Source organism: Pseudophryne corroboree, chromosome 3 (assembly GCF_028390025.1).
Source record: "Pseudophryne corroboree isolate aPseCor3 chromosome 3, aPseCor3.hap2, whole genome shotgun sequence".
In the NCBI taxonomy this organism is placed as follows: Eukaryota; Metazoa; Chordata; class Amphibia; order Anura; family Myobatrachidae; genus Pseudophryne; species Pseudophryne corroboree.
Window position 1 is genome coordinate 170,237,735 of NC_086446.1, and position 27,223 is coordinate 170,264,957.

At 43.0% G+C, this 27,223-nt stretch overlaps 1 protein-coding gene across 3 annotated transcripts in view; it reads right to left on the reverse strand.

Moving 5' to 3' along the window:
• Nucleotides 1-27,223, reverse strand: part of VSTM4 (V-set and transmembrane domain containing 4) — a 221,131-nt gene that overhangs the window by 9,089 nt on the left and 184,819 nt on the right. For all 3 annotated transcript variants that reach the window (XM_063958592.1, XM_063958591.1, XM_063958590.1), the window contains 2 exons: nt 13,582-13,606; nt 2,938-3,050 (listed from right to left, as the gene is read on the reverse strand). In XM_063958592.1, coding sequence (XP_063814662.1) covers nt 2,938-3,050; nt 13,582-13,606 — 138 coding nt within the window. The remainder of the gene's footprint in view (nt 1-2,937; nt 3,051-13,581; nt 13,607-27,223) is intronic.

Sequence of the window (27,223 nt, forward strand, 5' to 3'; positions counted from 1 at the left end):
CTTAGTCACACAGCGACCTTGGTGCGCCTCTTTTTTTCTTTGCATCATGTGCTATTTGGGGACTATTTTTTTGAAGTGCCATCCTGCCTGACACTGCAGTGCCACTCCTAGATGGGCCAGGTGTTTGTGTCGGCCACTTGTGTCGCTTAACTTAGCCATCCAGCGACCTCGGTGCAAATTTTAGGACTAAAAATAATATTGTGAGGTGTGAGGTGTTCAGAATAGACTGAAAATGAGTGTAAATTATGGTTATTGAGGTTAATAATACTATGGGATCAAAATGACCCCCAAATTCTATGATTTAAGCTGTTTGAGGGTTTTTTGTAAAAAAACACCCAAATCCAAAACACACCCGAATCCGACAAAAAATTTCCAGGGAGGTTTTGCCAAAACGCGTCCGAATCCAAAACACGGCCGCGGATCCGAATCCAAAACCCGAAAAAATGTCCGGTGCACATCACTACATTGCACACGCTAGGCCGCCGCCCTCTGGGAGTGTATCTTAGCTTAGCAGAATTGCGAACGAAAGATTAGCAGAATTGCTACTAAATAATTCTTAGCAGTTTCTGAGTAGCTCCGGACCTACTCACTTGCGATCAGCTCAGTCCGTTTAGTTCCTGGTTTGACGTCACAAACACGTCCTGCGTTCGGCCAGCCACTCCCCCGTTTCTCCAGACATTCCCGCGTTTTTCCCTGACGCCTGCATTTTTTTGCAAACGCCGGGAAAATGCTGAGTTACCAACCAGAAACGCTCCTTTCCTGTCAATCATTTACCGAACAGCAGTGCGACTGAAATGCGCCGCAGAATCCACAGCAAATATGTTTTTTAGTTAATAACTAAGCGCATGCGCCCTGTGTGCCTTGCGCATGCGCAGTTTGCAACAAATCGCAGCATAGCTAAAATCGTCAATGAGCGAACAACTCGGAATGACCCCCATAGTCACGTCAAGTATCTAAACCAGACCAAAGTGCTGGGCGCGATAGAGAAAAGTGCCTTGTGGGTGCCCAAACAGGTCACTTTTTGCGCATTTCAGTTTGCCACCCCCCAGGAGGTGGGGGGCAGCCATTGCGCCCAAATAATGCAAAAATTGAATTGCTCCATTGGGTGCCATCTAGTGGCTGTCGGCACATGTCACAATTGATTATGAGCTTTAATGCCACTTTAAACTAATTATATTTTGCCTATCCAAAATGGTTTAGAATTTTTTTGCAGCCCTTTTACAAAATGTCTTCATATAAACAGGTCAATCAGATTTAGGGGCAGATGTACTGAGCCTAAGAGAGAGATAAATTACCAACCAATGAGCTCCTGTAATTTTTCAACAGCAGTCTGTAATGATCAAAAGCTATTGATCAGTTATGAGTTTATTGGCTCTGTCCACTTTATTACTCTCCAAGCTCTGGAACATCTCTATAATCGTACCAAATCCATTGTAACAAAAACACTAATCCTAAAGATGCGAGGAAACTACAGTATAAGCAAATTTGGATGCAGCTGCGATGTGGATAAGACGCTAAATACAAAAGTAAAACAGTCCATAAATTGCTACCCATGGCAGAGTGTCTAAGTCGCGCCACACAATGCAAAAAGGATAGGTGTATGAGGCAGGGACGTGCGGTGAGGTAAATGGCTGAGGAGGCACTGGCTGGTACCAGAGCCAGATTTACACACAATATGTGAGCCAAAGGGTACATGTGGGCATTACACAGGTGCAGCAGTATATACTACTGGATATTTGGCGAGTTTTGATCAGAGATATGTGGAAAAGACTGCCTCCTCTGCCATAGAATTTTTACTCCAGAGATTTGACTATAAAAATAATTAAAATAATGCTAAGAAGATATTTCTAACATATTCTTTGCATTTTTCATATACTTTATACAATCAAAACTCTGGCACAAACGTTAGTATGACAGGAAAGGCTCTGCCTCACTCCACCATACTTCACTGGTATGAGGTATATACCATGTTCATACCCTATGGGTTAACTTGAATTATACATTTTTTGTGGTTGTCCCAGACAATTTTTTTGGGATGATTGCATTTATTTTTTAACCCCCAAAAATACGTAGGCCACCCTCCTGGATCCCACCAACTTCCCTATTGTGCCAATATTAGAAGGTTGGAACCAGGAAATAATAAAACTTAATAGTATTTAGAAATATGCAATAGATAAGTTCATAACACAATTATGTTTACGAGGATAACATAGAGCTAGGCAATATAGTGGATGTAATATATTTGGATTTTCAAAAAAATTGTAAAACTAGGCCTTAACAATGAATCAGGAGCGTAGCTACACCTTTGTGGGCCCCATAGCACAATTTCCACAGGCCCCCCAGCACACTCACACTCCCCCACACTGAGGCAGACTACTTAGGGCACAGTCCCTCAACCCCTTTACCTCGATGGACAGAGAGCGGGTGGAACTGGTGTGCGGGAGCTCACCTTCAAAGCCCTGCGTTGGCTGCACTGCAGGATCTCCCGGCCTTGCTCTCTCTCTCTCTCGTCACTGACTGAAACAAGAAGGAGGCACGGCTGTGGTCCGGGGATGTCCCTGAAAGGCACAGCCGCGCCTCCTCCCAGCATCAGTGACTATGAGGAGAGACGAAGAGGCCGGGATAGCAGATAAATAAAAAGCAGTTAGTAGCACAAATAGGTACAGGGAGAGGGCAGGGCCACGGAGGCAGCCAGGGCCCCGTAGCAGCCGCACTGCCTGCACCTACTGTAGCTACGCCCTTGCAATGAATACAAAACCTGGCAAATGTTATTGCGAGACGTTACCGGTTTTGTACTTACAATATACATTCTATAAAGTATGCATATATGCATGGACTGACAAATGAAATGTTTTTATTTACAAGTGTAGAGAATTGTATATTAGATCTTCTGTGCAAATGATTCTGCAGTGGTACATTTCTGGCCATGTAACGTACCTTTAACAGGGAGAGCAGGTGGAGATTCCTCTTCATGGTTTTTCTTCCTTTTCTTCTTTTTAGTCGGCTCATGTGAGAGCAAGTCAGTGACACAGGGGCTTTTATCACACAGCCTGATATGTACACAAAATAAATGAATTTGTGAATTAAAATAAAATTAATGACTAAATGTGATTTTAACCTCAGCAAGGAGTACAGAAGTTTTCTAGTAAGGAATAAATGAAATGGGTTCGATTGTATGTAAAATGTGTAGATAATTTAGTAGCATGTACAGTGTATATATATATATGGGTTCACTACGGCTGGCCGGCGGTCGGGCTCCCGGCGACCAGCATACCGGCGCCGGGAGCCCGACCGCCGGCTTACCGACAGTGTGGCGAGCGCAAATGAGCCCCTTGCGGGCTCGCTGCGCTCGCCACGCTACGGGCACGGTGGCGCGCTACGCGCGCCACACTATTTTATTCTCCCTCTATGGGGGTCGTGGACCCCCACGAGGGAAAATAAGTGTCGGTATGCGGCTGTCGGGCTCCCGGCGCCGGTATACTGAGCACCGGGAGCCCGACCGCCGGCATACAGAAGACCACCCATATATATATATATATATAGATATATATATATATATATATATATATATATATATAGATATATATATATATATATATATATATATATATATAAAATGCTGCAAAGCAAAACTGCTTTCAAAAATAGAAGTGTTAATAGTTTATTTTGATCACGAAATGCAAAGTGAATGAACAGAAGAGGAATCTAAATCATATCAATATTTGGTGTGACCCTCCATTGCCTTCAAAACAGCATAACAGCATAAATTCTTCCAGTACACTTGCACACAGTTTTTGATGGTATTTGGCACGGAGGTTGGTCCAAACATCTTGGAGAACTAAACACAGATCTTCTATGGATGTAGGCTTGCTCAAATCCTTCTGTGTCTTCATATTTTCCCAGACAGACTTGATGTTGAGATCAAGGATGTGTGGGGCTATCTCATCACTTCCAGGACTTCTTGTTCTTCTTTACGCAGAAGATAGTTCTTAATGACATTGGCTTTAGTTTGGGGTCATTGCCCTGCTGCAGATTTGGAGTCAATCAGATGGCTCCCAGATAGTATTGCATGATGGATAAGTACCTGCCTGTATTTCTCAGTATTGAGGACACCATTAATCCTGACAAAATCCCCAACTCCATTTGCTGAAATGCAGCCCCAAACTTGCAAGGAACCTCCACAATGCTTCACTGTTGTTAGCAGGCATTCATTATTGTACCGCATTCAGTAAACCGCCTTCTGTTACAGAGAAATATCTTACATTTTGACTCATCAGCCAAGAGCACCTGCTGCCACTTTTTTGCACCCCAGTTCATATGGCTTCATGCATAGTTGAGTCGCTTGGCCTTGTTTCGACTCAACTACTGTATGCACGAAAACATAGGAACTGGGATGCAGGTACTTATCCATCACACAATACCATCTGGGAGGCGTCTGACTGGCATTTATTCTGCAGCAGAACAATGACCCAAGCATATAACCATTGTGATTAAGAACTATCTTCACATAAAGAAGATCAAAGGAGTCCTGGAAATGATGATATGGCCCCCACACAGCCCTTATCTCAACATGATCGAGTCTGTCTGGCATTACATAAAGAGACAGAAAGATTTGAGCAAGCCTACACCCACAGAATATGTGTGTTTAGTTCTCAAGCTAAAACTACAGGAGTGAGTGTGGCTCATATTGGAGGTTCTGACAGTTGTGAGTTTGTGTTAGTGTGGGCATTAGAGGTAGAAATAGGATAAATTCTAATAAATAGATGGGTTTTTTAGACACCTTTACATGATTTAAAAGCTGTGAAAGAGTTCGGTCGGACATGGTAGTTGGCAGTGGAAAACAATTAATTTAGGTTGGAGTAAGTGGAGGTTAGCAGACACAAGGAAAGGTGAATGTCAGATGGAAAGGTTAGATAAGGGGGCAAGATGAAGAGATTTTTTTAAGAGATATGATTTCTATGGATGGTTGCTATTGTTGAAGGCTTTGTAGGTTAAGGTGAATAATACCAATTGGATAGTGGAGGACACCAAGAGCCAGAGTAAGAATTTGTAACGAGGAGAAATGAGAGAGGAAGAGTAATTGTACTTAACATGCAAGATGGATTTAAACAAGGATAATTGGTAATGGGAAAGAAAGATAGTAGTTGGTTGCAGTAGTCCAGGTGGAAGGTGATGTAAGGGTGATACAAGTCTTAGTAGCATAATAGATAAGAAAAGGGCATATTCTGGTAATATTTTTGAGGCAGAGATGATGGGACTGGAAGATGGACTTTATGTGAAGAATAAAGCAGAGGGTGGAGTCAAGTGTAACAGCAAGTCGCATTGTGAGAAAAGCAAAGGGCCAAGAAAAAAACCCTTATGAGAGGAGAAAAGGCTATGCCAGAGGTTGAGACATTAAGGGCATATTCGTCAGCCTTAAAATGTCACAATGTCTATACTCCCCATAATGTTGTGGCTGATGGGCATCCTATTGAGACACCCACTGGCTGTGTTGAGATTTCACCAATGTGTGTACAAAAATGCACAATCAGCACACCATAGGACATCACACCTGCTTATGGCAGGAGCAGAATGTCTGACTGACCATGGTCACCAGTGTCAGTGCAGCTGCTTCGTTAGACAGTCACTGACACTGACAAGGCCACGCCTGCGACTGGTAGCTACTCCCCCCAGTTACCTCCCAGAAAGACCCATAAAATGACATGGATCGCCATGCAATATCATTCTGTGCCTAAACAAGGTGCGACTATTAAATAACGGGACTGTACTTGTAACAAAACAAAAAAAACATACTGTGTGAATGAAAAGGGAGTGGGGGAACATTGACCTTGGACTATCCCAAAATGGTTTTGCAAGCTTCATCCCTCTCGCACAGATAGTTTGCGGTCACAGATCGTTCAAAGAATTTGTGATTTTCCCGTGCCTTAGAAAAATACTGAGTTCAAAAGTAGTGCAAATTGTTAACTTAAAATTTTTAGTTAAATTGAACAAAATGCCCACCAATTGTATGTCACGTTCACGTGCGTTTAAGTGGCAAAAAAGATTTAGTAATGTTCATGAGGATGTTGAAGATAATGAACATCCTGAAAAAGCCTTTTAAAAAACAAATGAAAATGTGGAAAAAATTTAGAAAATTGTTCAAATTGACCATCGAATGATTGCAGAAATATTAACCATCAACAAAGAAACATGGATGCATGCCAGGGGAAACTATCGAACACTTGAGCCCAATGGCATCCCAAGTAGCCTATGTAGTAGAGGAATATTAAGAAGCATATATGTTGGAGCAGTGTGTTGTTTTACTTTATGGGCCTCTCAGAACTATAGTACAGTTCTACAGAAACAATCCAGAAATCCCTCAAGATAACTAGTAGATATATAGACAACTACGCAGACAATTAAATAAAAACATGAAAGACGCGATAAGGCAATTAGCAGTTCCAAAATTGCAGCATTTTAAATCACTCACATGACCTACAGCAATTTTAACAATCACTGTTCATCTTGTACATCTTACAGGTATTGGTAGGTAAATGTATGTTCAATGGTTTCTAGACTCAAGTTACACACTACATATTATCAATAGCGATACAGCACAGTATAAGTACTAGGGATGTATGTTGTCGGTTTTCTGAAAACTGAACTAATCCAAACTTTGCATATCCGAGTACTTCCAAGCCTGGTTGCAAGCACTTCTGTGTCATTAGTAGTGTGGCTGTGTCAGACTTTGAAGGGCAGTGTGGTTGTAGTACTAAGGACTGTGTCAGTGAAGGGCTGGGGGGTGCAAGCACTACTGTGGCACTACTGCTGTGGCTTTGCCAGACTATGAAGGGCTGTGAGATGCAGCATTAAGGGATCTATTTACTTAGCCTTGTATGGAGATAAAGTGGACAGAGATAAAGTACCAGCCAATAAGCTCCTAAATGCCATGTCACATGCTGGATTTGAAATAAAAAAGACAGCTAGGAGCAGGTTGGCTGGTACTTTATCTCCGTCCACTTTATCACCATCCATGGCTTAGTAAATAGACCCCTAAGACTGTGCCAGTGTAAGGCTGTGGGGTACAAGCAATACTGTGGCACTACTGCTGTGGCAGACTGTGCAGAGCTGTTAAAAAAAAACAAAACTGAAAAAATAATGTTCATTAGGTGCCACTATGACACCATTACTATAATTGCAGTGAGTCTCAGCAGTGTGTAAAATAATAAAAATAAAAAACGTGTGTTTTGTTCAAGTGTCAGTTTCCACCATTACTATAAGTGCAGTGGATATGGATCAGTCGATAAAAGAGCAGGTGCAGCAATCCAGAACTAGTGCTGTGGTTGTTTATACTGACCTGGGCCATACTGTCTACCACTGCTGTGCCACAATGTTTCATAGATGTGCTAAATTTTTAATGTAACTGCCGTGTGTTTGTGCCTCTGCACTGTTGCTTCATTTAGCCAGTCTTTGGCCTTTATTGGTGAACAATATTGTGAGCTGTGAGGTCACAACTGACTGGAATTACTGGAAAATAGGATTTTAATTACCTTTCGGTTTATCCTTTTCTCGTAGTCCGTAGAGGATACTGGGGTCCATTTAGTACCATGGGGCATACACGGGTCCACTAGTAGCCATAGGCACTTTAAGAATTTGATAGTGTGGGCTGGCTCCTCCCTCTATGCCCCACCTACCAGACTCAGTCTAGGAAACTGTGCTCGAGGAGATGGATATACATCGAGAGAAGGATAGATAAGGATAGTGGTGAGATTCCGAACCAGCACACGCAAGAGGAAAGCCAAGCTAACCAAACTTGAAACTGGAACAGCAACCGCTGAACCAACATGACTTAACCAAGTAACAGTGCAGGAAGAACGAAGCACTGGGCGGGCGCCCAGTATCCTCTACGGACTACGAGAAAAGGATTTACCGGTAGATAATTAAAATCCTATTTTCTCTTACATCCTAGAGGATACTGTGGTCCATTCAGTATCATGGGGATGTACCAAAGCTCCCAAACCGGGTAGGAGAGTGCTGAGGTTCCTGCAGAACTGATTGACCAAACTGAAGGTCCTCAGAGGCCAAAGTATCGAACTTGTAGAACTTAGCAAACGTGTTCAAACCTGACCAAGTAGCTGCTCGGCAGAGCTGTAAAGCCGAGACACCCCGGGCAGCCGCCCAGGAAGAACCCACCGACCTTGTAGAGTGGGCCTGTACAGATTTTGGACACGGCAAACTTGACGTGGAATAAGCATGCTGGATAGTAAGTCTGATCCAGCGTGCAATTGTCTGCTTTGAAGAGGGACGCCCAATCTTATTGGAATCATAAAGAACAAACAGCGAGTCCATCTTTCTGTTATGGGTCCATACTGTACACCTTCAAAGCCCTCACAACATCCAAAGACTTTGAAGTAGCAACCGTCACCACAATAGGTTGGTTGATGTGAAATGTGGGCACCACTTTAGGAAGAAATTGCTTATGAGTTCTGAGTTCAGCTTTGTCCTCACGTAAAATTAAATAGGGACTTTTGTGAGACAAAGCCTCCAGCTCTAACACACATATTGCTGAAGCCAAGGCCAACAGTGTGATGGTCTTCCACGTAAGATATTTTATGTCCACCTCTTGTAAAGGCTCAAACCAGTCCGATTGGAGGAATTGCAGCACCACATTGAGATCCCAAGGTGCCATAGGAGGCACAAAGGGAGGTTGGATGTGCAGAACACCTTTCAAGAATGTCTGGACCTCAGGGAAAGAAGCCAATTGTTTCTGAAAGAAAATGGACAAGGCCGAAATCTGGACTTTTATGTAGCCCAGACGCAGGCCCACATCCACTCCTGCCTGCAGAAAAAGCAGGGAACGTCCCAGATGAAATTCAAAGCAGAATAATTTCTGCTTTCACACCAAGAGACGTATTTCTTCCAAGTACGATGGTAATGCTTAGACTTTACCCCCTTCCTGGCTTGGATCATAGTCAGGATAACCTTGTTAGGGATCCCTCTCCTGGCTAGAATCAGCTGTTCAACTTCTATGCCGTCAAACGTAGCCACGGTAAGTCCTGATAGATGAACGGGCCCTGTTGCAGAAGATCCTCGCAAAGAGGTAGAGGCCATGGATCTTCGAGGAGCATCTCCAGAAGGTCTGCGTACCAGGCACTTCTTGGCCAGTCCGGAGCAATGAGTATTGCTTGAACCTTTTCCCTTTTTATTCATTTTAGAATTCTTGGGATCAGAGGAAGTAGAGGAAACACGTACACCATCTGATAGACCCATGGAGTTGTCAGGGCATCTACCGCCACTCTACTCCCGGAATGAAGACCACTGACAATGCCACAGCGTTTCTTTCTGCCCAGAGGAGAATTCTTGACACCTCTGACATTGCTGCTCTGCTTTTCGTTCTGCCCTGTCTGTTTAAGTACGTCACTGCCGTCACATTGTCTGACTGGACCTGATGAATGGCCCGATCTTTAAGAAGATGTGAGGCCTGCAGAAGGGCGTTGTTTATTGCACTGAGTTCCAGAATGTTGATTGGAAGGATGACTTCCTGACTTGACCATCTTCCCTGAAACTGCACTGAGTGACTGCTCCCCAACCTCTGAGGTTTGCGTCTGTGGTTAGCAGAAACCAGTTCTGAATTCCAAACCTCCATCCTGCAATGAGGTGAGAAGACTGTAGCCACCACAGAGGGGAGATACTGGCCTTTGGCGACAGACGGATCCTCTGGTGCATGTGAAAATGTGATCCGGACCATTTGTGCAACAGATCGAGCTGGAAGGGTCTTGCGTGAAACCTTCCGTATTGAAGTGCCTCATAAGAGGCCACCATTTTCCTCAGAAGGCGAATGCACAGATGCACCGACACCTGGGTTGGCTTCAGGACATCACGAACCATCGACTGGATTACCAATACCTTTTGTGACTCTGTGTCCAGTATCATTCCCAGGAATGGCAGCCTCTGTGTTGGCTCTATGTGAGATTTTGGAAGATTCTGAATCCACCCGTGATCCTGGAGGAGTTTGGTTGAGAGAGCAATGCTGTCCAACAACCTTTCTCTGGACGGCGCTTTTATCAGGAGATTGTCCAGGTACGGAATTATGCTCACTCCCTGCTTGCGAGGTAGAAACATCATCTCTGCCATCACCATGATGAACACCCTCGGTGCCGTGTAGAGACCAAATGGCAGGGCCTGGAATTAGTAGTGACAGTCCTGCAGTGCAAACCTGAGATAAGCCTGATGAGGTGGCCAGATCGTAATATGAAGGTAGGCATCCTTGATATCCAGAGACACTAGGAATTCACCTTCCTGCAGACCTGAGATCACCGCTCTTAGAGACTCCATCGTGAACTTGAACACTCGTAAGTAAGGGTTCAAAACTTGAGGTTCAGAATTGGTCTTAACGAACCATCCAGCTTTTGTACTACGAACAAGTTGGAATTGTACCCCTTGTTTGGTAGATGAGGTGGAACTGGAACAATGACCTGATTCTGTACCAGTTTTTGGATGGCATGCTGTAAAGTTATACTTGCTTCTAGTGAAACTGGCAAGCCTGATTTGAAGAATCTGTGAGGTGGCAGCTTTTGGAACTCCAGTCTGTATCCCTGGGAAATAATATCTATGACCCAGGGATCCTGGCACGAATTTGACCAGATCTCACTGAAGAATTGTAGTCGGGCTCCCACCTGACAGCCTTCCAGGCATTTCGGTCCACTGTCATGCTGAAGTCTTTGAGGAAGCCGAGCCTAAGCTCTGTTCCTGAGCACCTGCTGTTGCTGGTTTGTGTGGTTTACCTCCTGCGCTGCTGGAGGACGTAGAACACCTCTGGATTTGCCCTTGAACTTGGCCGTCCGAAAGGAGTGGACTGTAACTTAGAAGCTGAATAAGTCTTCTTGGTAGGGAGGGCTGCGGAAGGAAGATACGTAGACTTATCCGCAGTAGCTGTGGAGATCCATTTGTCTAATTCATCTCCAAACAAGGCCTCTCCTGTGAATGGTAGGCCTTCCACTACTTTCCTGGAGTCCGAGTCAGCAGTTCACTGGCTTAGCCACAAGCCCCTGCATGCTGACACTGCCATAGCGGTGGTGCGTGTGTTAAGCACGCATATTTCCTTTATGGGTTCCACCATAAAGTCTGCAGAATCCTGTATATGCTGCAGGAGTAAGACAACATCCCCCCTAGATAAGGAATCTAACCCCTCAATTAGGTTACCTGACCATTTAGCAATGGCTTTAGTGATCCACGCACATGCAATAGTGGGTCTTTGGGCCACCCCAGTAGCTGTGTACAATGATTTGAGTGCAGTCTCAATTTTACGATCAGCCGTGTCTTTCAGGGAGGCTGCACCAAGAACAGGCAATACAATTTTAAGTGACAGCCTAGAGACTGATGCTTCCACTATCGGTGGATTTTCCCATTTTTTCCTATCCACCAGAGGAAAAGGAAAAGATGAGAGTAACCTTTTAGGGATCTGAAACTTCTTATCAGGATTAACCCATGGTTCTTCAAACAGGGTATTCAATTCCTTTGACACAGGACTTATTTTTTACATTAAAATAAGATTTCTCACACTCCGACACCTTATCAGGAATATGCAGAACATCTCTGATAGCCTCTATTCCCTGTGACAGAGCTTCCCCCCCCCCCACTCCCCCGAGTCCACCTCCCCCTCCTCCATGTCTGACCTGTCAACGTCAAAGTCAGGCTGCAGGATATGGGCCAGAGATCGCTTTTGCGGACAAATGGGAGGGGATTGAGACACTGTTTTGGGGATTGAGTCTCTGTTCATAAACTCATCCACAGTCTGTTTTAAGTATTGCGTCTCTTTCTCCTTGCGGGACAATTTTGTAGAAAGAGTTGAGATCAGTCCCATAAGAGAATTAACCCATTCCGGTTTAGCTCTGCTAGTCTGTAAACCCTGAATACCCAGTAGTGAGCCCCTGGGTGAAGAGGAACACTCTTGCGGTACAAGAGACACACTCTTTGCCTGACAATGTAAATGTGACAGCACAGAAACACACAGGAAAGGTTAAGCACAATTAACCCTTCAGGGAGACACAGAGTTGTTTGGAGCCAGCCCCCACCGTGCCCTTATCGCTAATGCCAAGCTTAGCGGACTAAGTACCCTGATAGGGGACTTAGTACACTAATAGTCGCTCCCCCACTGCTATGACCCCCTGGTACCGCTGAGGTAATCTGGAGTCACACTGGAGGAGCTGTGCATCCCTGTCCTGTCAGCGTCTGTGTCCTCTGCAGGGGGAAAATGGCGCTGGTGAGCTGCTGGATCCTCTCATAGTGAAGTCCCGCCCATTCAATGGCGCGCGGTCTTCCCGCTTTTTTTATATTGGCTGAGGAATCTGGTGCTTAAAATGGAGAAAACCGTTTTAAGGCTGTTGTGCCAGTATGGGTACTGTGTACAGTGTACGGGGACGCAGTTGTGTACTGTGTCCGTAGACGCATTCCGTCCCATGTAGAAGCCGTGCATCTCCGTACCCTCATGCCGCCATAATGGCCGGCGACCCGCTAGCAGGGACACCGACTCAGTACTCACCACTCTTCATTCTTCTGGCTCTGTTAGGGGTGGCGGCGTGCTGCGGGAATGTACGCTCACCATGGTGGGGCTTGCGAATAGTTCCCTCAGGAGCTCAGTGTCCTGTCAGCGGGGAACGGGACCGTTAACCCTTCAAGAGGTTGGGCCGTTTCCCCCCCCCCCCCCCCTCCTAAGTCCCACGAAGCAGGCAGGCTGGTGCCAACCAGCCCTGCCTGAAAATAAAAAAACTTAAAAAATAAATGCAGAAAACTCTTCAGGAGCTTCGTCCGCATGACAGGCTCCTCCGGGCACATTTTCTAAACTGACTCTGGTAGGAGGGGCATAGAGGGAGGAGCCAGTCCACACCAGTGACATGCGGTGGGGTGAGACAGAGCCTTTCCTGTAATTCTAACGTTTGTGCTAGAGATTTTACTGTATAAAGTATATGTAAAATACAAAGAATATGTTAGAAATATCTTCTTTGTATTATTCTAATCAGTTTTATAGCCAAAACTCTGGAGTAAAAAGTCTATGGCAGATGAGGCAGTGCCCCACCTGGCTATCTTTTCCGCACATCTCTAACCAAAACTCACCAAATTTCCACGAGTTTATAATGCTGCACCTGTGTATAATACCCAGATGTACCCTTTGGCTTATATATTGCATGTAAATCTGGCTCTGGTGCTAGCCAGTGCCTCCCCAGCATTTTAGCTCACCGCACGTCCCTGGCCCACACTATCAAATTCTTAAAGTGCCCATGGCTCCTAGTGGACCCATCTATACCCCATGGTACTAAATGGACCACGGTATCCTCTAGGACGTAAGAGAAACTAATGTTATTGAGGTTAATAATACTATAGGAACAAAAACAGGCTCAAATTACATGATTTTAGCAGTTTTAGCAATCTTTTTTTAAAATGCAGATCCAAAACCAAAACATTGAGGGCAGTTTTGGCAAAACCAAAATATGGGAGTTGGCACACATCTATAGTCAGTATTGAATGCAATTCCTCATGGGTTAAATTATTTTAAGATTCAACAGAGAGTGAAATTATAGTGAAACAAGTAGATTGTGACCTTACCTCTCAGGAGAGCATTTCCATCTCACTACAGAGAGAAAAAAGGAAAACATGAATAAAAATGAACCCATCATCTGCATCATCAGACTTAATCAATAATCATATCAATAATTTAAAACTATATACACGTTAAGCATGATTTAATTTAGGATTCATTCAGACAAGCAGTTTTAGAGAATTTTGTTCTGCAGCATTTCTGAATGAATACGAGGGGCTAAATGTAATAGCCTGTGAAACGGTATAAGTGAGGAAAGGTTAAGTCTATGGGCCTAATTCAGATCTGTTCGCTCACAAGCTATTTTTTGCTGCGCTGCGAACAAATAGATGCCGCATACAGGGCCTAATTCAGATCTGTTCGCTTGCTAGCTATTTTTTGCAGCACTGCGAACAGATAGTCGCTGCCTATAGGGGAGTGTATTTTAGCTTTGCAAGTGTGTGAACGCATGTGCAGCCGAGCAGTACAAAAACAGTTTGTGCAGTTTCTGAGTAGCTCTGACCTTACTCAGTCGCTGCGATCACTTCAGCCTATTCGAACCCGGAAACTGACGTCAGACACCCGCCCTGCAAACGCCTCGACACGCCTGCGATTTTCCAAACACTCCCAGAAAACAGTAAGTTGCCACCCACAAACGCCTTCTTTCTGTCAATCACCTTGCATTCGGCTGTGCGAATGGATTCTTTGCAAGAACCAGCGCACAGCAACAATCCGATTTGTACAAGTACGGCGCGCCTGCGCATTCCGGTGCATACGCATGCGCAGTAGTTACCTGATCGCTGCGCATGGAAAAACGCTAGTGATCGAACAGATCTGAATTAGGCCCAATGATGGAAAAGGACTCTGCTTGTGAGAGCTTACAATCTAAAGTGGAGGGCAGAAAGACAGGGGTGACTCAGAGGAGAGAGAGAGTGAATAAGTGGCATCTGCATCACTACTGCTGTGTCCAGTTTGCGTAGCCATAGGGCAAACCTTAGACCCAATGTTCCTTGTTTTTGAGTACAGACTGTGAATGTCTGCACAGTTGCTGCAGTGAGTGTCTGTCTAACATTAGCAGTTCCGCAGCCTAGAAAATCGAAATTGCATTTGCGTGCAAACATGAATTAGGCCCTTAATTCTGATGCATGCTGCATGTACAGTATGCAGTTGCCACTAATCAAGTATGCAGTGTTCCGATACAATTATCAGCTGTACTGTAGCATACACTACCTCCCAACTGTCCCGCAGTGAGGTGAGGGGGGCAGTTGGGAAGCTTGCTAGAGCAGCAGTGAATAGACGCTGTGCCAGAGGGATTGGGTGCATGCCAGCAGCTCATAGAGCACTGGCCATGCCTCCACTGTGACGAAAATGGGAGTCATGGCTTGCGATTGCGGCATTCCTGCGAAGCCACACACCCTTTCCACAGACCACACAACCTTTTTCGGCCTTGCGTGGGCCCCGAATGTAAAGCTGCCGATGTTGGGAGGTAACGCACTGTTACACTACTGTTGCACTATTCTCACTGTATTATTATACCAATTTAAGCAAACATATAGTAACTCCTGAAAGTACTGTTACCAATAGCAAACATGTTTTGACTTTCAAAACTTATAACAGCATATCTGCTATCTGCAGACTTAAGCAATGCAGTGAAAGGTAAGGGGCTGATATGTTTGATACAGGTTGTTATTATTATTATTATTATTATTAACATGTTGAAATGTGGAGTGGGGACTTCACACTCGCCAAAGGTGCACACTACCGAAGAGGTCTCTGCAAAAGGGGGCATAGCTTCACAGTAATTTTTACCATCACAAAAAGAGCAGATTTCCATCACTGTGGGGTGATTTCCATCACTAAACTTTGTTGCATTTTTGCAAATACCTGAGTGCCGCCTCTTTCTTCCTTCTATGTAAGATTCAAGCAGCTATCAATTAACTTGAGAAGGCACCTCAGCTGTTGCACCTGTATCTGGAGTCCCTAGCCACTACTGCAGTATATATATATATATATATATATATATGTATATATATATATAGCCACACCCATCATCGCTATACAGGCATCCTAGTCGCGACATACAAATAGTGCAGGTTGGCAAAGTCAGGCGTGATAAGGCACAAGAGAATCCACAGCATGCAGTACACAGCTTCACTGCTGGTTAACGATTGTTCCACTAATGAAAACTACAGTACAGTGCTAAATAGCAGCGGATGGATATGGCACTACAGAATACTGTACAAGCAGGTCAGTGCACAATAAATACAGTAGTTCTTTTTTTAATATAATAATACTGCAGGGCAGAGTATGAAATCACTGGAATGGCAGGCACCCAGTGACAACATGCCTTACAACTGAACGCTCCCTGGTGCGCTGTATAAAATGATCCCTTCATTAAGTAGAAATGTGAACAAAGAAAAAGATTTGCTCAGCGCTTCCAATGCACACAAAGAAAGCACAGTTCAGAGTTCTACACAGCTCTCTAAAAGAAAAAAAATCATTACAATCAGCTATAGAGTTGGGACACACAGCTCTATGAAAAAAATTACAATAAGCGCAATACTATGTCACTGCAGGTGTCAGTCACCTGTCTCTGGCTCTCTTGGCATAGTGATATTGCGGATGGTTACCATGCCCGTGAGCCAGCATTCAATTCCCGCAAAGGACAATTTTTTCTGATTTTCCTAAAACAACTTGTGTTGTGCTTCATATACAGACTCAGACATACACACAGATACACAGTTAAAATTAGAAAAAAGCCGTGAATGCTACTTTTTACACAGCTATACAATACAAGTGTTGCTTTTCAAATAACAAAAGTCTAGTCTTTATGAGACTAAGTTTACTATACTTCTTCCCGGGCCTCCCAATTGCTTTAATAGTCAGTCTCTCCCACCCCCAATCCCACCTTACAAGACTTGTGATTTCATGGACTGGGTGTACTGCTTAGTAAATGACCAACACAACATTGCCAGTACACTACAGTATGTAAATGAATGGCTCTTGCTGGCTTTGTTTGGGGGAAGGGAACCGAGAAGGCAAAGAAGGCACGTTCATTTGTAAGGCATGTTAGCATTGTGCAAGCACTGCGAAAGGTCTGGCGTGAGTGAGCCGTCAGTTCCCAGGCAGCTCTGCTAACATTGGACATCTTTTACCGAAAAAGCATCTTATACAAGCAGGAACATGGAGGAACATGGGAGCTTGGTACTCTTCTATAGAAACTACACCAAAATTCACACTACTGCCAATCAACATTAGCAGTTGGTTCAACATATAGGGTGAGATTCAAATGATATATCACGCCCAATTTTCTTTCTAAAATGATCTCCGTTATCGCACATATTGCGCCCATAGTAATCAGGTTTACTGTGTAAAGGGTTGGGTGCCTCGCTACTCCGGGGGTAGCGACCTGAAATAATGATATTTCTGAGGGCAGAAACAGAACGAGTGTGGAAAGGGGTGAAAAGAATTGAATCCCGCCCATAATGTTAGGTTGTGTGAAAATAAATTTTAAAATATAGGAATTTGCAAACTAAGGGCTCCATGTACTAGAAAGGCAGTTTTTGGTGAGAAAAAGCCACTCCTTCACCTGTTACTAAAGTGAAGCAGAAGGAAGCTACAACAATTACTACTAAGGATAGAACTGTCGAAAAGAAAATGCGTGGCTGAGTAGTGGTAATTGATTAGGAAATATTTTGGTACTGAAAGCAAAAACCCACTCGCTTGGTCCGAGCTGTTTTGCCAAGCAGCTGTTATAAATGGATAGTCAATCCAACAAACAAAGTGTACAAACAACACAGACAGGTGTAATGTTAAAATATTTGATGAATATATTTAATATAAAGAATTATGTATAAGAAATCTCACAATCTCACTACTGTAACATACAATATACAAATTAATAGGAGCTTATTAAAATGTAAAAGTCTTTGAAGAGTAAAGGACAAGGGACAAATCACCATGTGATCCAATGGTAGGTGGACATGTGCTGATGAAAAACCTTTTTAGCTGTGGGGACTGTCAATTCCAGATATTTACCAGTCCAGGAGTGATGATGTTAATAGCCCATAGGTGTTGGTCCAGTTGGCAACGGCTCCAGCACGCAATTTTAGGGTTCCTGATAGGTAGTCCTTATGCACAGCAGCACCAAGGTTCCAAATGTTAAAGTCCACGGTCCAAAGATTTGGATGTTGATAGATGTCCACAGGTCCAAGTGTCCTTATGCGTTTCGCAGCTTTTTCAAAGGTATATACCTTTGAAAAAGCTGAGTAGAGACTGCCCAGCCACATATGCTGCATCCTGACTGGTTTGCTGTCTCATGAAGTCTTGTGAAAACAATCACAGCACTTTAAAAACAAAATAAACTTAATTGACATATGTACAAAACTACAGAGATTACGTCTGGATTTCAACTCTTCTCACTGCTGGAGACAGTACTCACCAACAGCCAATGTAGATCGTCCCTCTTGGGTCCATGTAGGCATCCAGGGGTTAAAAAACAAACCACGTGAAACAAACCAGCTGGACATAAGGGGATCCATGTGTACTAAGCCTGAGGCTGTCCCTGGGCTGTAGGTTCCAGGCTGATAGCCATTGTTTGTAAAAAAGAATATTGTCTTTTGCTGTGGAACTACAAGTCCCAGCAAGGTTTCCCCGCATGTTGGTACTTGGAGAACCACAAGTTCCAACTTCCAGCATGCGGGGAATTAAAGGGATATTTCTTTTACTGTGGAACTACAGGTACCAACCTGTATTTCCACAGTAAAAGAAATATCCAAAAAAACACAGGACACACACACCGTGAAAGTAAAATTTTATTAAAACATACATACACACTCACACATACTTACCTAGTGTCCCACGGAGCCTCTTGGTCCCCTTGTCAAGTAGAGTCCACGGGTACCTGTAAAAAAATAACCCTAATCCTGTGTAGATCGGTCCACTTCGGTCCATGTAGGCATGCACAGGGTTAAAAAAATAAAATAAAAAAAACCTGAACCAAGGAACTAAAGACACATGGATCTTCTTTCCATGAATGCCAGGACCCCTCGTGACTTCTGTCAGTTGGGGACCCTGCAGGCAGTCAGGGAGCGCCACGTCATAGCGCTCTCCTAAATAGTTATGCACTCCCTACCTGTCAATCAGGCGGAGCGCATAGGCTATAATGGAGGTTTGCGATCCTACCTTATACTCAATGGTGGGAACTTTGCGGTCTGCGGTAGACCACAGAGTTACTTGTGGTCACTCTTAACCTTGCGTGGAGACGGTGTGAGAGGAGGAGTGGTGACCCAGAAGCGGAAGTGCTCACGGGTCGGATACGTGACGTCGGATGTCAGAGGCGCATGTGAGGGGGTGTGCGAAGGTGCCGGAGAGGGGGACCAGATCGGTCTAGATCAAGTACTGGGTACCGGAAAGGGGGCAGAGCGAGTGCCGTAGAGGAGGCCAGAGCTGAGCGCGCAGCCGCTGACGCTCTCTGTGTAGGTTTGCGAGGGGCTGCCTTTTTGTGTGAATGAGGGGCTGTGATTTTTTTTGCGTGTGTGTGAGGGGCTGAGATTTTGTGTGTGAGGAGCTGAAATTTTGTGTGTATGAGTGGCTGAGATTTTGAGTGTGTGTGTGTGTGAGGGGCAGAGATTTTGCGTGTGTAGGGCTGCCTGTTTTGTTTTTATGTGTGAGTGTACTAGGTACTTTCCGGTGACGCTACTGCGGCCGAGCCGCGATTTGCTGCTGCCACAGCCTGCCTGAGGGGTCAAAGCCTACTGCTGTCAGTAGGAGCTGCACAAGGGGGCTGGAGTTTGCTGTTGCAGCCATCAAAGGAGTGTACGGAGAGGGCCGGAGAATGCTGCCGTTGCTGCTACTGCCACTGGAGGAGCCGGGGACTACTGCTGCATAAAAGAGAAGGATCAGGGGGTGCACAAGGATAGATAAGTATAAGCCCAACTTCATTATTGTATAAGTGAGTGGGGTTTTTTTTCTCCTGTTCTCTCTGTCCTTCTTTTTCTCCCCATGTCCTTGTTTATATTGTATTATCAATTACTGTTGTGATAGCAATCTATTACTGTCCTGCTGTTGTATATTGTTTCTCGTCACAGCTAGGCTATAGTACTGTATAGCATTGTATAGATTGTTTTGCTTTTACTTTTTTTTCTTCTGAAGGTAACAGGTAGTTAGACCTTACAAACAATATGGGTGGGGCTGTGATTGGGGATTTTACTCAGTGCATGTCGTGCAAGATGTATGCGCACCTGGAGCAACCGTCTCAGTGTGATTACATCTGCACGAGGTGTATGCGAACGGTTGCCCTGGAAGCCCAGGTAACTGATCTAGAGCAAACCGTTACGCGGCTGGGGGAGATTCACAATCTCGAGCAAGGCTTGGATAGAATGGTGGAGGAGTTGCGGGAGGGGTTACCAGTAGATGAGGATGACCAGGGAGCTAGCTGGGTCACAGTTAGTAGGAAGAAAATGAGTGGGAGGCTCGATATCTCTGAACTACCAAACCCCAACAAATTCGCCCAATTGGACGAGGATTCGGTGAATGGTAGTGAGGAAATGACGGTGCTAGAGGAGACTGTTCCCTCTAGCAACCAGAGGAGTGGTCCCTCTGGCGCAGTTGGGATAAAAGATAGTGAGGTACCTAGTCAGATTGTGGTGGTAGGGGATTCCATTATCAGGAAGACAGATAGGGCAATCTGCTACCGGGACCATGATCGCCGTACAGTCTGTTGTCTCCTAGGTGCTCGGGTGTGGCACATTGTGGAACTGGTAGATAGATTGTTGGGAAGGGCTGGGATGACCGGCGGTCTTAGTGCATGTTGGCACCAACAACAAAGTTACTGGAAGGTGGGATGTCCTTAAGAAAGACTATAGGGACTTAGGCAAGAAACTTAAGGCAAGGAAAGCTAAGGTTATATTCTCCAAAATATTACCCATGCCACATGCTTGCCCAGGGAGGCAGAAGGAGATTAGGGTGGTAAATGTGTGGCTTAGGGATTGGTGCAGGAAAGAGGGGTTCATGTTCCTGGAACACTGGGCGGACTTCTCAGTCAGGCGCCATCTTTTTTGTCGTGATGGATTGCACCTGAATGAGGAGGGGGCAGCGGTGCTGGGGGGGGGGGGGGGGGATGGTTATAAGATTGGAGGAGATTTTAAACTAGGTGCCTGGGGGAGGGTTTAGCTAGAAACTACAGGTCATGCAGTGAGAATAGTGGGGATGGTGGTAGTGAACAAAATGGGGTAGGAGTAGGGGGGAGGGAAAGAGCAGCCGGCAAGGGTATTAACATGGGTATTAAAAAAGGTTTCACCAAAACACTAACTAACAACGATTATGGGTCATCGTTGCTGCTTAAAGAGAATGATGTCCCTAGCACAAGGGGAAATGTTTATCTTAATTGTATGTATGTAAATGCTAGAAGCCTTACAGGTAAAAAGGGAGAACTAGAAATCCTAGCAGCAAGCAAACAGTATGATATTATAGGCATTACTGAAACTTGGTGGGACGAATCTCATGATTGGACAGTCAATCTAGAGGGTTATATGCTGTTCAGGAGAGACAGATTAAATAAATGGGGTGGAGGGATATGTCTTTACGTAAAGCCGTTTTAAAACCTGATATACGGGAAGATCTTCAAAAGGGTACTGTAAATACTGTTGAGACGTTATGGGTAGAAATGGAATGCGGGGGTAAAGGAATAAAAAAGTTAGTATTGGGGTTATGCTATAGGCCGCCTGGTATTAATGTGATGAGGAATTATTACTGAAGCAAATTAAAAAAGCAGCAGGAGTAGGAGACATAGTAGTGATGGGAGATTTTAACTATCCGGAGTGATAATGTCGATATTATCTTAAACCATAAAACTATACCTCTAAACACACTTTTACCATGAAGCCGCTGCGGCCGCTAGACTTAATACACACGCTACGTACTTTGTACACGATTTGCGTACAGAGTCCCGTACCTTGTCCGGACTTAGCGTACAAACGCCGCGCTGAGGGTACAAAGTACACACAGCGCGCACACACTCTTGATATACTTTAAACCTTATTAGTAATGCAATGCAATGATATTATTACACTCTAGACCTTATGCAGCAAAGCACTGCAATGATGTTACACCTTAAACCTTATGCAGCGCTGACGGTACAAAATACCCGCAGCGCGTACACACCTTATCAATACACTTTTAAACCTTATACAGTTATGTAATGTAATATGCTTTAAACCCTAGCAGGGAAAAGAGGACACAACACCAATGTGTAGTTAAACACTGGGCTCCGACACCTCAGCGTATATATCTGGAAGGGGATAACAATACAATTTATACACTACAATATACAACAGAGTAAATGGCTACAGTCAATGTACATATGTGTGAATATTCGCTTGCGCAACCTGGTCCAGTCCTCCGCTAATCAGGTAGATAGCGTTAAGAGTCTTCCGACCGGCCAGGCAGCAACAGGCTTTTTATACACTACTTCCAAAAGCAATACAATGGATACTGTAATCCCTTTGTCCATTGGACACAGAGATGCATCTTTACATTACAGGAGAGGTCATAGGTTGATTTGAAAAGGTGGGCGATGTCTTTCTCAACTGCTCTTGTGGGTGGTCTCCTCTGGATTCCCGCCGCATACATAATATACAGTTAATACAGTTTATATCTATATTCTACTTCTGCACATAACTATACGCAGGAACATGCGATCTTCCTCTAACCAACACCGGAATGTTACCCTTAAAATACCCTACAGCTGGATAGTAGAAATCACCTTATAACCTTAGTCTGTCATGCAAAGGTGAATCCCTTAGTCCTGGAATCATTTAAACTGTTGATACTAGCTAATGTGGTGCAGGGGGGCCATGTGTACAATGTGCACTATTTGGATTAAATATGTAATGTTTCGATAACCCTCTATGCGCTCACAAACTCCACCGTAAATACCCATGCCACGCGCAGGACCACGTGAGCGACCATATGCAAATTGCGGATATGTGCACGCACAGCGGAACAAGTGCACGCGCAGCGGGCATGTGTGTGTTGTTAGTACGTGGTGTATGTACTGAAATATTTTTCGACTTTGACAGGAGATAAATTGGAAAAACAATTCATGTGATACTGCTAGGGGTAATATGTTTTTAAACACCACTAGGACTCTAAACTTTAGCAAAGCCAACTTTGACATGATGAGGGAAGCTTTAAGAATGGGTTAGATAAATTCCTAATGGATAAGTATATCCAGGGTTATGATGCATAGTCACGCACTATAGTTATTAAAAAAGAGGAATAAAACATAACGGCTGACATCAGCATCAGACAAAATTTAGTCCAAAAATAATACTGCATAGGAGACCACAAATAGGTGGAACTCGATGGACAAATTGTCTTTTTTCAGCCTTAGATACTATGTTACTATGTTACTATGTACATCGCCAGTCCGAACCCGGTCTATTTTTCTTGCGATTTGTGGTAAGGGTTGATGTGCGATTTAAATATTGCACCTTACCGCGATTTTGATGGTTTTGAATGTGAAAACATCTGGAATCGATTTTTACCTTGCTATTTTGAAAAGTAGGCAGAAAACATGCGATTTTAATCAAAACCGTACACTATTACATTTGTGATTTCCGAAAAACATGCAAAAAAAATTTTACGTTTTGAAAAATCACACTCTATTACATCTAGCCCTTGGTATCTTTTACTGATTGGTCATTTAGCCTTTTTGGGTGATTCTTTCTGGTGAGAGGGTATTTCCACAGGATTGCCTACCTACCCAACACAGGATAAGATCATCTGTATAACAAGAACTGTGATTTGCCTTCAAGAAAAACATTATTTTAATGTAAATTTAAGTATAAATTTGGATATAATTCCAGTTTATTACATATAAGCGCACTCTGGAATTGTGTTGGTGTATACTTATTCTATTGGTACCCACTAATTGTGGTCCCTTCAAGAGTTGCAGCTGACATACAGCATTTCATTGAGCGCAAATAAGGGTATTGTTTTTGTATATACACATTTCTGGGTATGGTGAGTGCGGTGGTTCCCTGTATCCATCTATATATATATATATATATATATATATATATATATATATCTCCTGAAGGGTACTCAGATGACCGATGGTCATGCACTGTGATCCGATGGAGTGTCTTGTAATACACCAGTGGGTTATGGAAGCAGTTAGGAAGTGTCAATTTACACCAGATGCCTCCTGTTGCTTTAGCATATTAGCGGTACGGTATTGCACAGCACAGACAGTGTAATGGTTAGCATTACTGCCTCATAGCACTGAGATCATAGGTTTGATTCCCACCTTGGCCCTAACTGTGTGGAGTTTGTATATTCTCCCTGTACTTGCATGAGTTTCCTTCCGGGTGCTCCGTTTTCATCCCACACTCCAAAAATATACTGGTAGGTTAATTGGCTCCAACAGAAATTAACCGTAGTGTGAATGTGTGTGTACATGTGGTAGGGAATATAGATTGTAAGCTCCACTGGGGCAGGGACTGATGTGAATGGCCAAATATTCTCTGTAAAGTGCTGTGGAATATGTGTGCACTATATAAATAACTGTTACAGGTTGAGTATCCCTTATCCAAAATGCTAGGGACCAGAGGTATTTTGGATATCTGATTTTTCCGTATTTTGGAATAATTGCATACCATAATGAGATATCATGGTGATGGGACCTAAATCTAAGCACATAATGCATTTATGTTACATATACACCTTATACACACAGCCTGAAGGTCATTTTAGCCAATATTTTTTTATAACTTTGTGCATTAAACAAAGTGTGTCTACATTCACACAATTCATTTGTTTCATATACACCTTATACACACAGCCTGAAGGTCATTTAATACAATATTTTTAATAACTTTGTGTATTAAACAAAGTTTGTGTACATTGAGCCATCAAAAAACAAAGGTTTCACTATCTCACTCTCACTCAAAAAATTCCGTATTTCGGAATATTCCGTATTTCGGAATATTTGGATATGGGATACTCAACCTGTATTTATAATATTGCAGCTGGGCAATATTGTACAACACTGAATCAGGCCCTATATTAGCAAAGCATTGGTCTACTGTACATGAAAGTTTGCAATGTAATCACTAACCAAGCAATTTAAAGCAAACAGTATTACCACATATAATCAAGAAAATTACAACCAACATATACTTTCACAGAAACATTATCATGTGCAATTACCAACTCCTAAAATATATTTCCATTAAAGAGTACCATAAACTTAAAGTATGAGACACATAGTCAATGAAATACAGAGAAGTAATACTACTGTAGTATTCCTTTCTGCCAATTGTAATTGCACAATTTTTTTCTATTGAAGAATCATGGCCAGTCAATAACAGTACAATTTAAGAAATACCTGGATTTGTATATTTAGTTTATAAATCTAGAAAATGTTTGTACATATTATATGTGGCAATACTGTGTGCCCACTTCTAGAATGTTATTGTTGTGTCTCCAATAAACACCGTTATGCATCAAATAATATAAACTTGTAAGCAGCTCCTCTACCTCAGACAATCAGGACTATGGACAGTTTGAGCACATGCGATTGGGCCCTATATGGCCTTACTGTCCAGATAATGATGGCAACAGACTATATGGCCACATTACTTGCTGATTACAGTAGCTGTCCTAAATGAGTCAAGTAGAGAGCCATGAAAAACCAACACTGTGGAAGCAAATTATATGGCCTCTCAGGCTGAAAATAGACAGCTGCATCAAGTGCTAGCAGGCAATTCACTAATACTGTACTACTGTATATTGACCCTACAAGTGTGATAAGCTACTGGAGTCCTGTATAGGAGTCCTATAGGACTCTTGTAGGACCAATAATGATGTTGCAACAGGGGGTGTAATTACTGTAGGTAGACCATGCTGCCTGGTTAAGCTCCCTCACTGGAACACCATGAAGACTGGATGAGAGCCCAGTACGATCAGGGGGGATCTGGCTCATTCAACCCACCAAAGTGTAATCCTGGGTAGTTAGAATCCTTCATAACTGAAACCCTATTATGATTTGCTACTACAGGTTGAGTATCCCTTATCCAAAATGCTTGGGACCAGAGGTATTTTGGATATCGGATTTTTCCGTAGTTTGGAATAATTGCATACCATAATGAGATATCATGGCGATGGGACCTAAATCTAAGCACAGAATGCATTTATGTTTCATACACACCTTATACACACAGCCTGAAGGTAATTTTAGCCAATATTTTTTATAACTTTGAGCATTAAACAAAGTGTGTGTACATTCACACAATTCATTTATGTTTCATATACACCTCATACACACAGCCTGAAGGTCATTTAATACGATATTTTTAATAGCTTTGTGTATTAAACACAGTTTGTGTACATTGAGCCATCAAAAAACAAAAGTTTCACTATCTCACTCTCACTCAAAAAAGTCCGTATTTCGGAATATTCCGTATTTCGGAATATTTGGATATGGGATACTCAACCTGTATTCCCATTTAAACAACTTTCTGAAGTCTTTAGCACTTGGTTATTTCAATCATCAATATTTACCTATAAGTACTACACATTTTAATTTTCCTCTCAAACAAGATGTTATATACAGACAAACCCTATCCACTATATTATAATTCTCTTATGACATTGGTTATTGCCATTTTTTAAATCCTTACCCTAATGCCTTAAACCTGACTGCCAAGTTTCTCAATTTTCTGCCATTTACTGCATCTGTATTTTTTGTTGTGTTGGTTTTATTTTTGTGTGCACAAATGTTCATTTAAACAAAACAAAAAAAATTATTTAAAAATGCATTTTTAATGGAGGGTTTTACAAAGAAAATAAAACACTAAATCCCAAAGCAAGCTGCTTTCAACTTCTAAAAAAGACTAATTAAACCTGTTCTCTATTCATAAATAAATGCAAAAGTCTTACTTGCAGAGTGTGCTAGGGGATTGTGTATGTTTCTCTTCAAGGCCTGCATAAATTGAACCATTTCTATTTTGTGTACTAGGGCTTTTTAAAAAAGACAAATGTAGTGTCAATTTTTTTTGTAATGCCAATTCAGAAAGATTCTACTACTTTATATTCTTTATATTAAAAAATGCATTTTTGAAAAAAATTTTTTTTTGCTTATTTTGAATCTTACATCAGTAAAATAATTTGTGTAAAAATAATAAATCTAAAAATGCTACTGTAGTTAATTTGCACTGAATTATTGTGTTGGCTCTGTATACACATATAACCTATTTGACTCCTGTGGCATTCCGCAGAATTTAAATAAGACAAAAGGGTGAGAAGAGCCATTTTGAATGGTTAGTATCAGGGACGGGCTGGGGCCGCTTTTTGGCTTGAAAGGGGGCATGCGCTTGTGAAAGGTGGCGCGTGGGCGCTGCTCATGGGGAAGTGCTGCGAGTCAGAGGGGCATTTGCCAGAAGTGCCAGATGGGCAGTCCGGCCCTGGTTAGTATCCCATGTGGGTGGGTTAAATCTAACTAATCAGAATGGCTGCTCTCATTCTCTCTCTAAAAAGAGTGCAGCCATTCATTTTAATGGGTATGGCCTTCACTATGCCTGTAATTTGCTACACAGTCTCGTTCAAACAATTTAAGCAACATTTCATGTTTTTTTATTTTTTATTTACCAAGTACATGGATGCCAG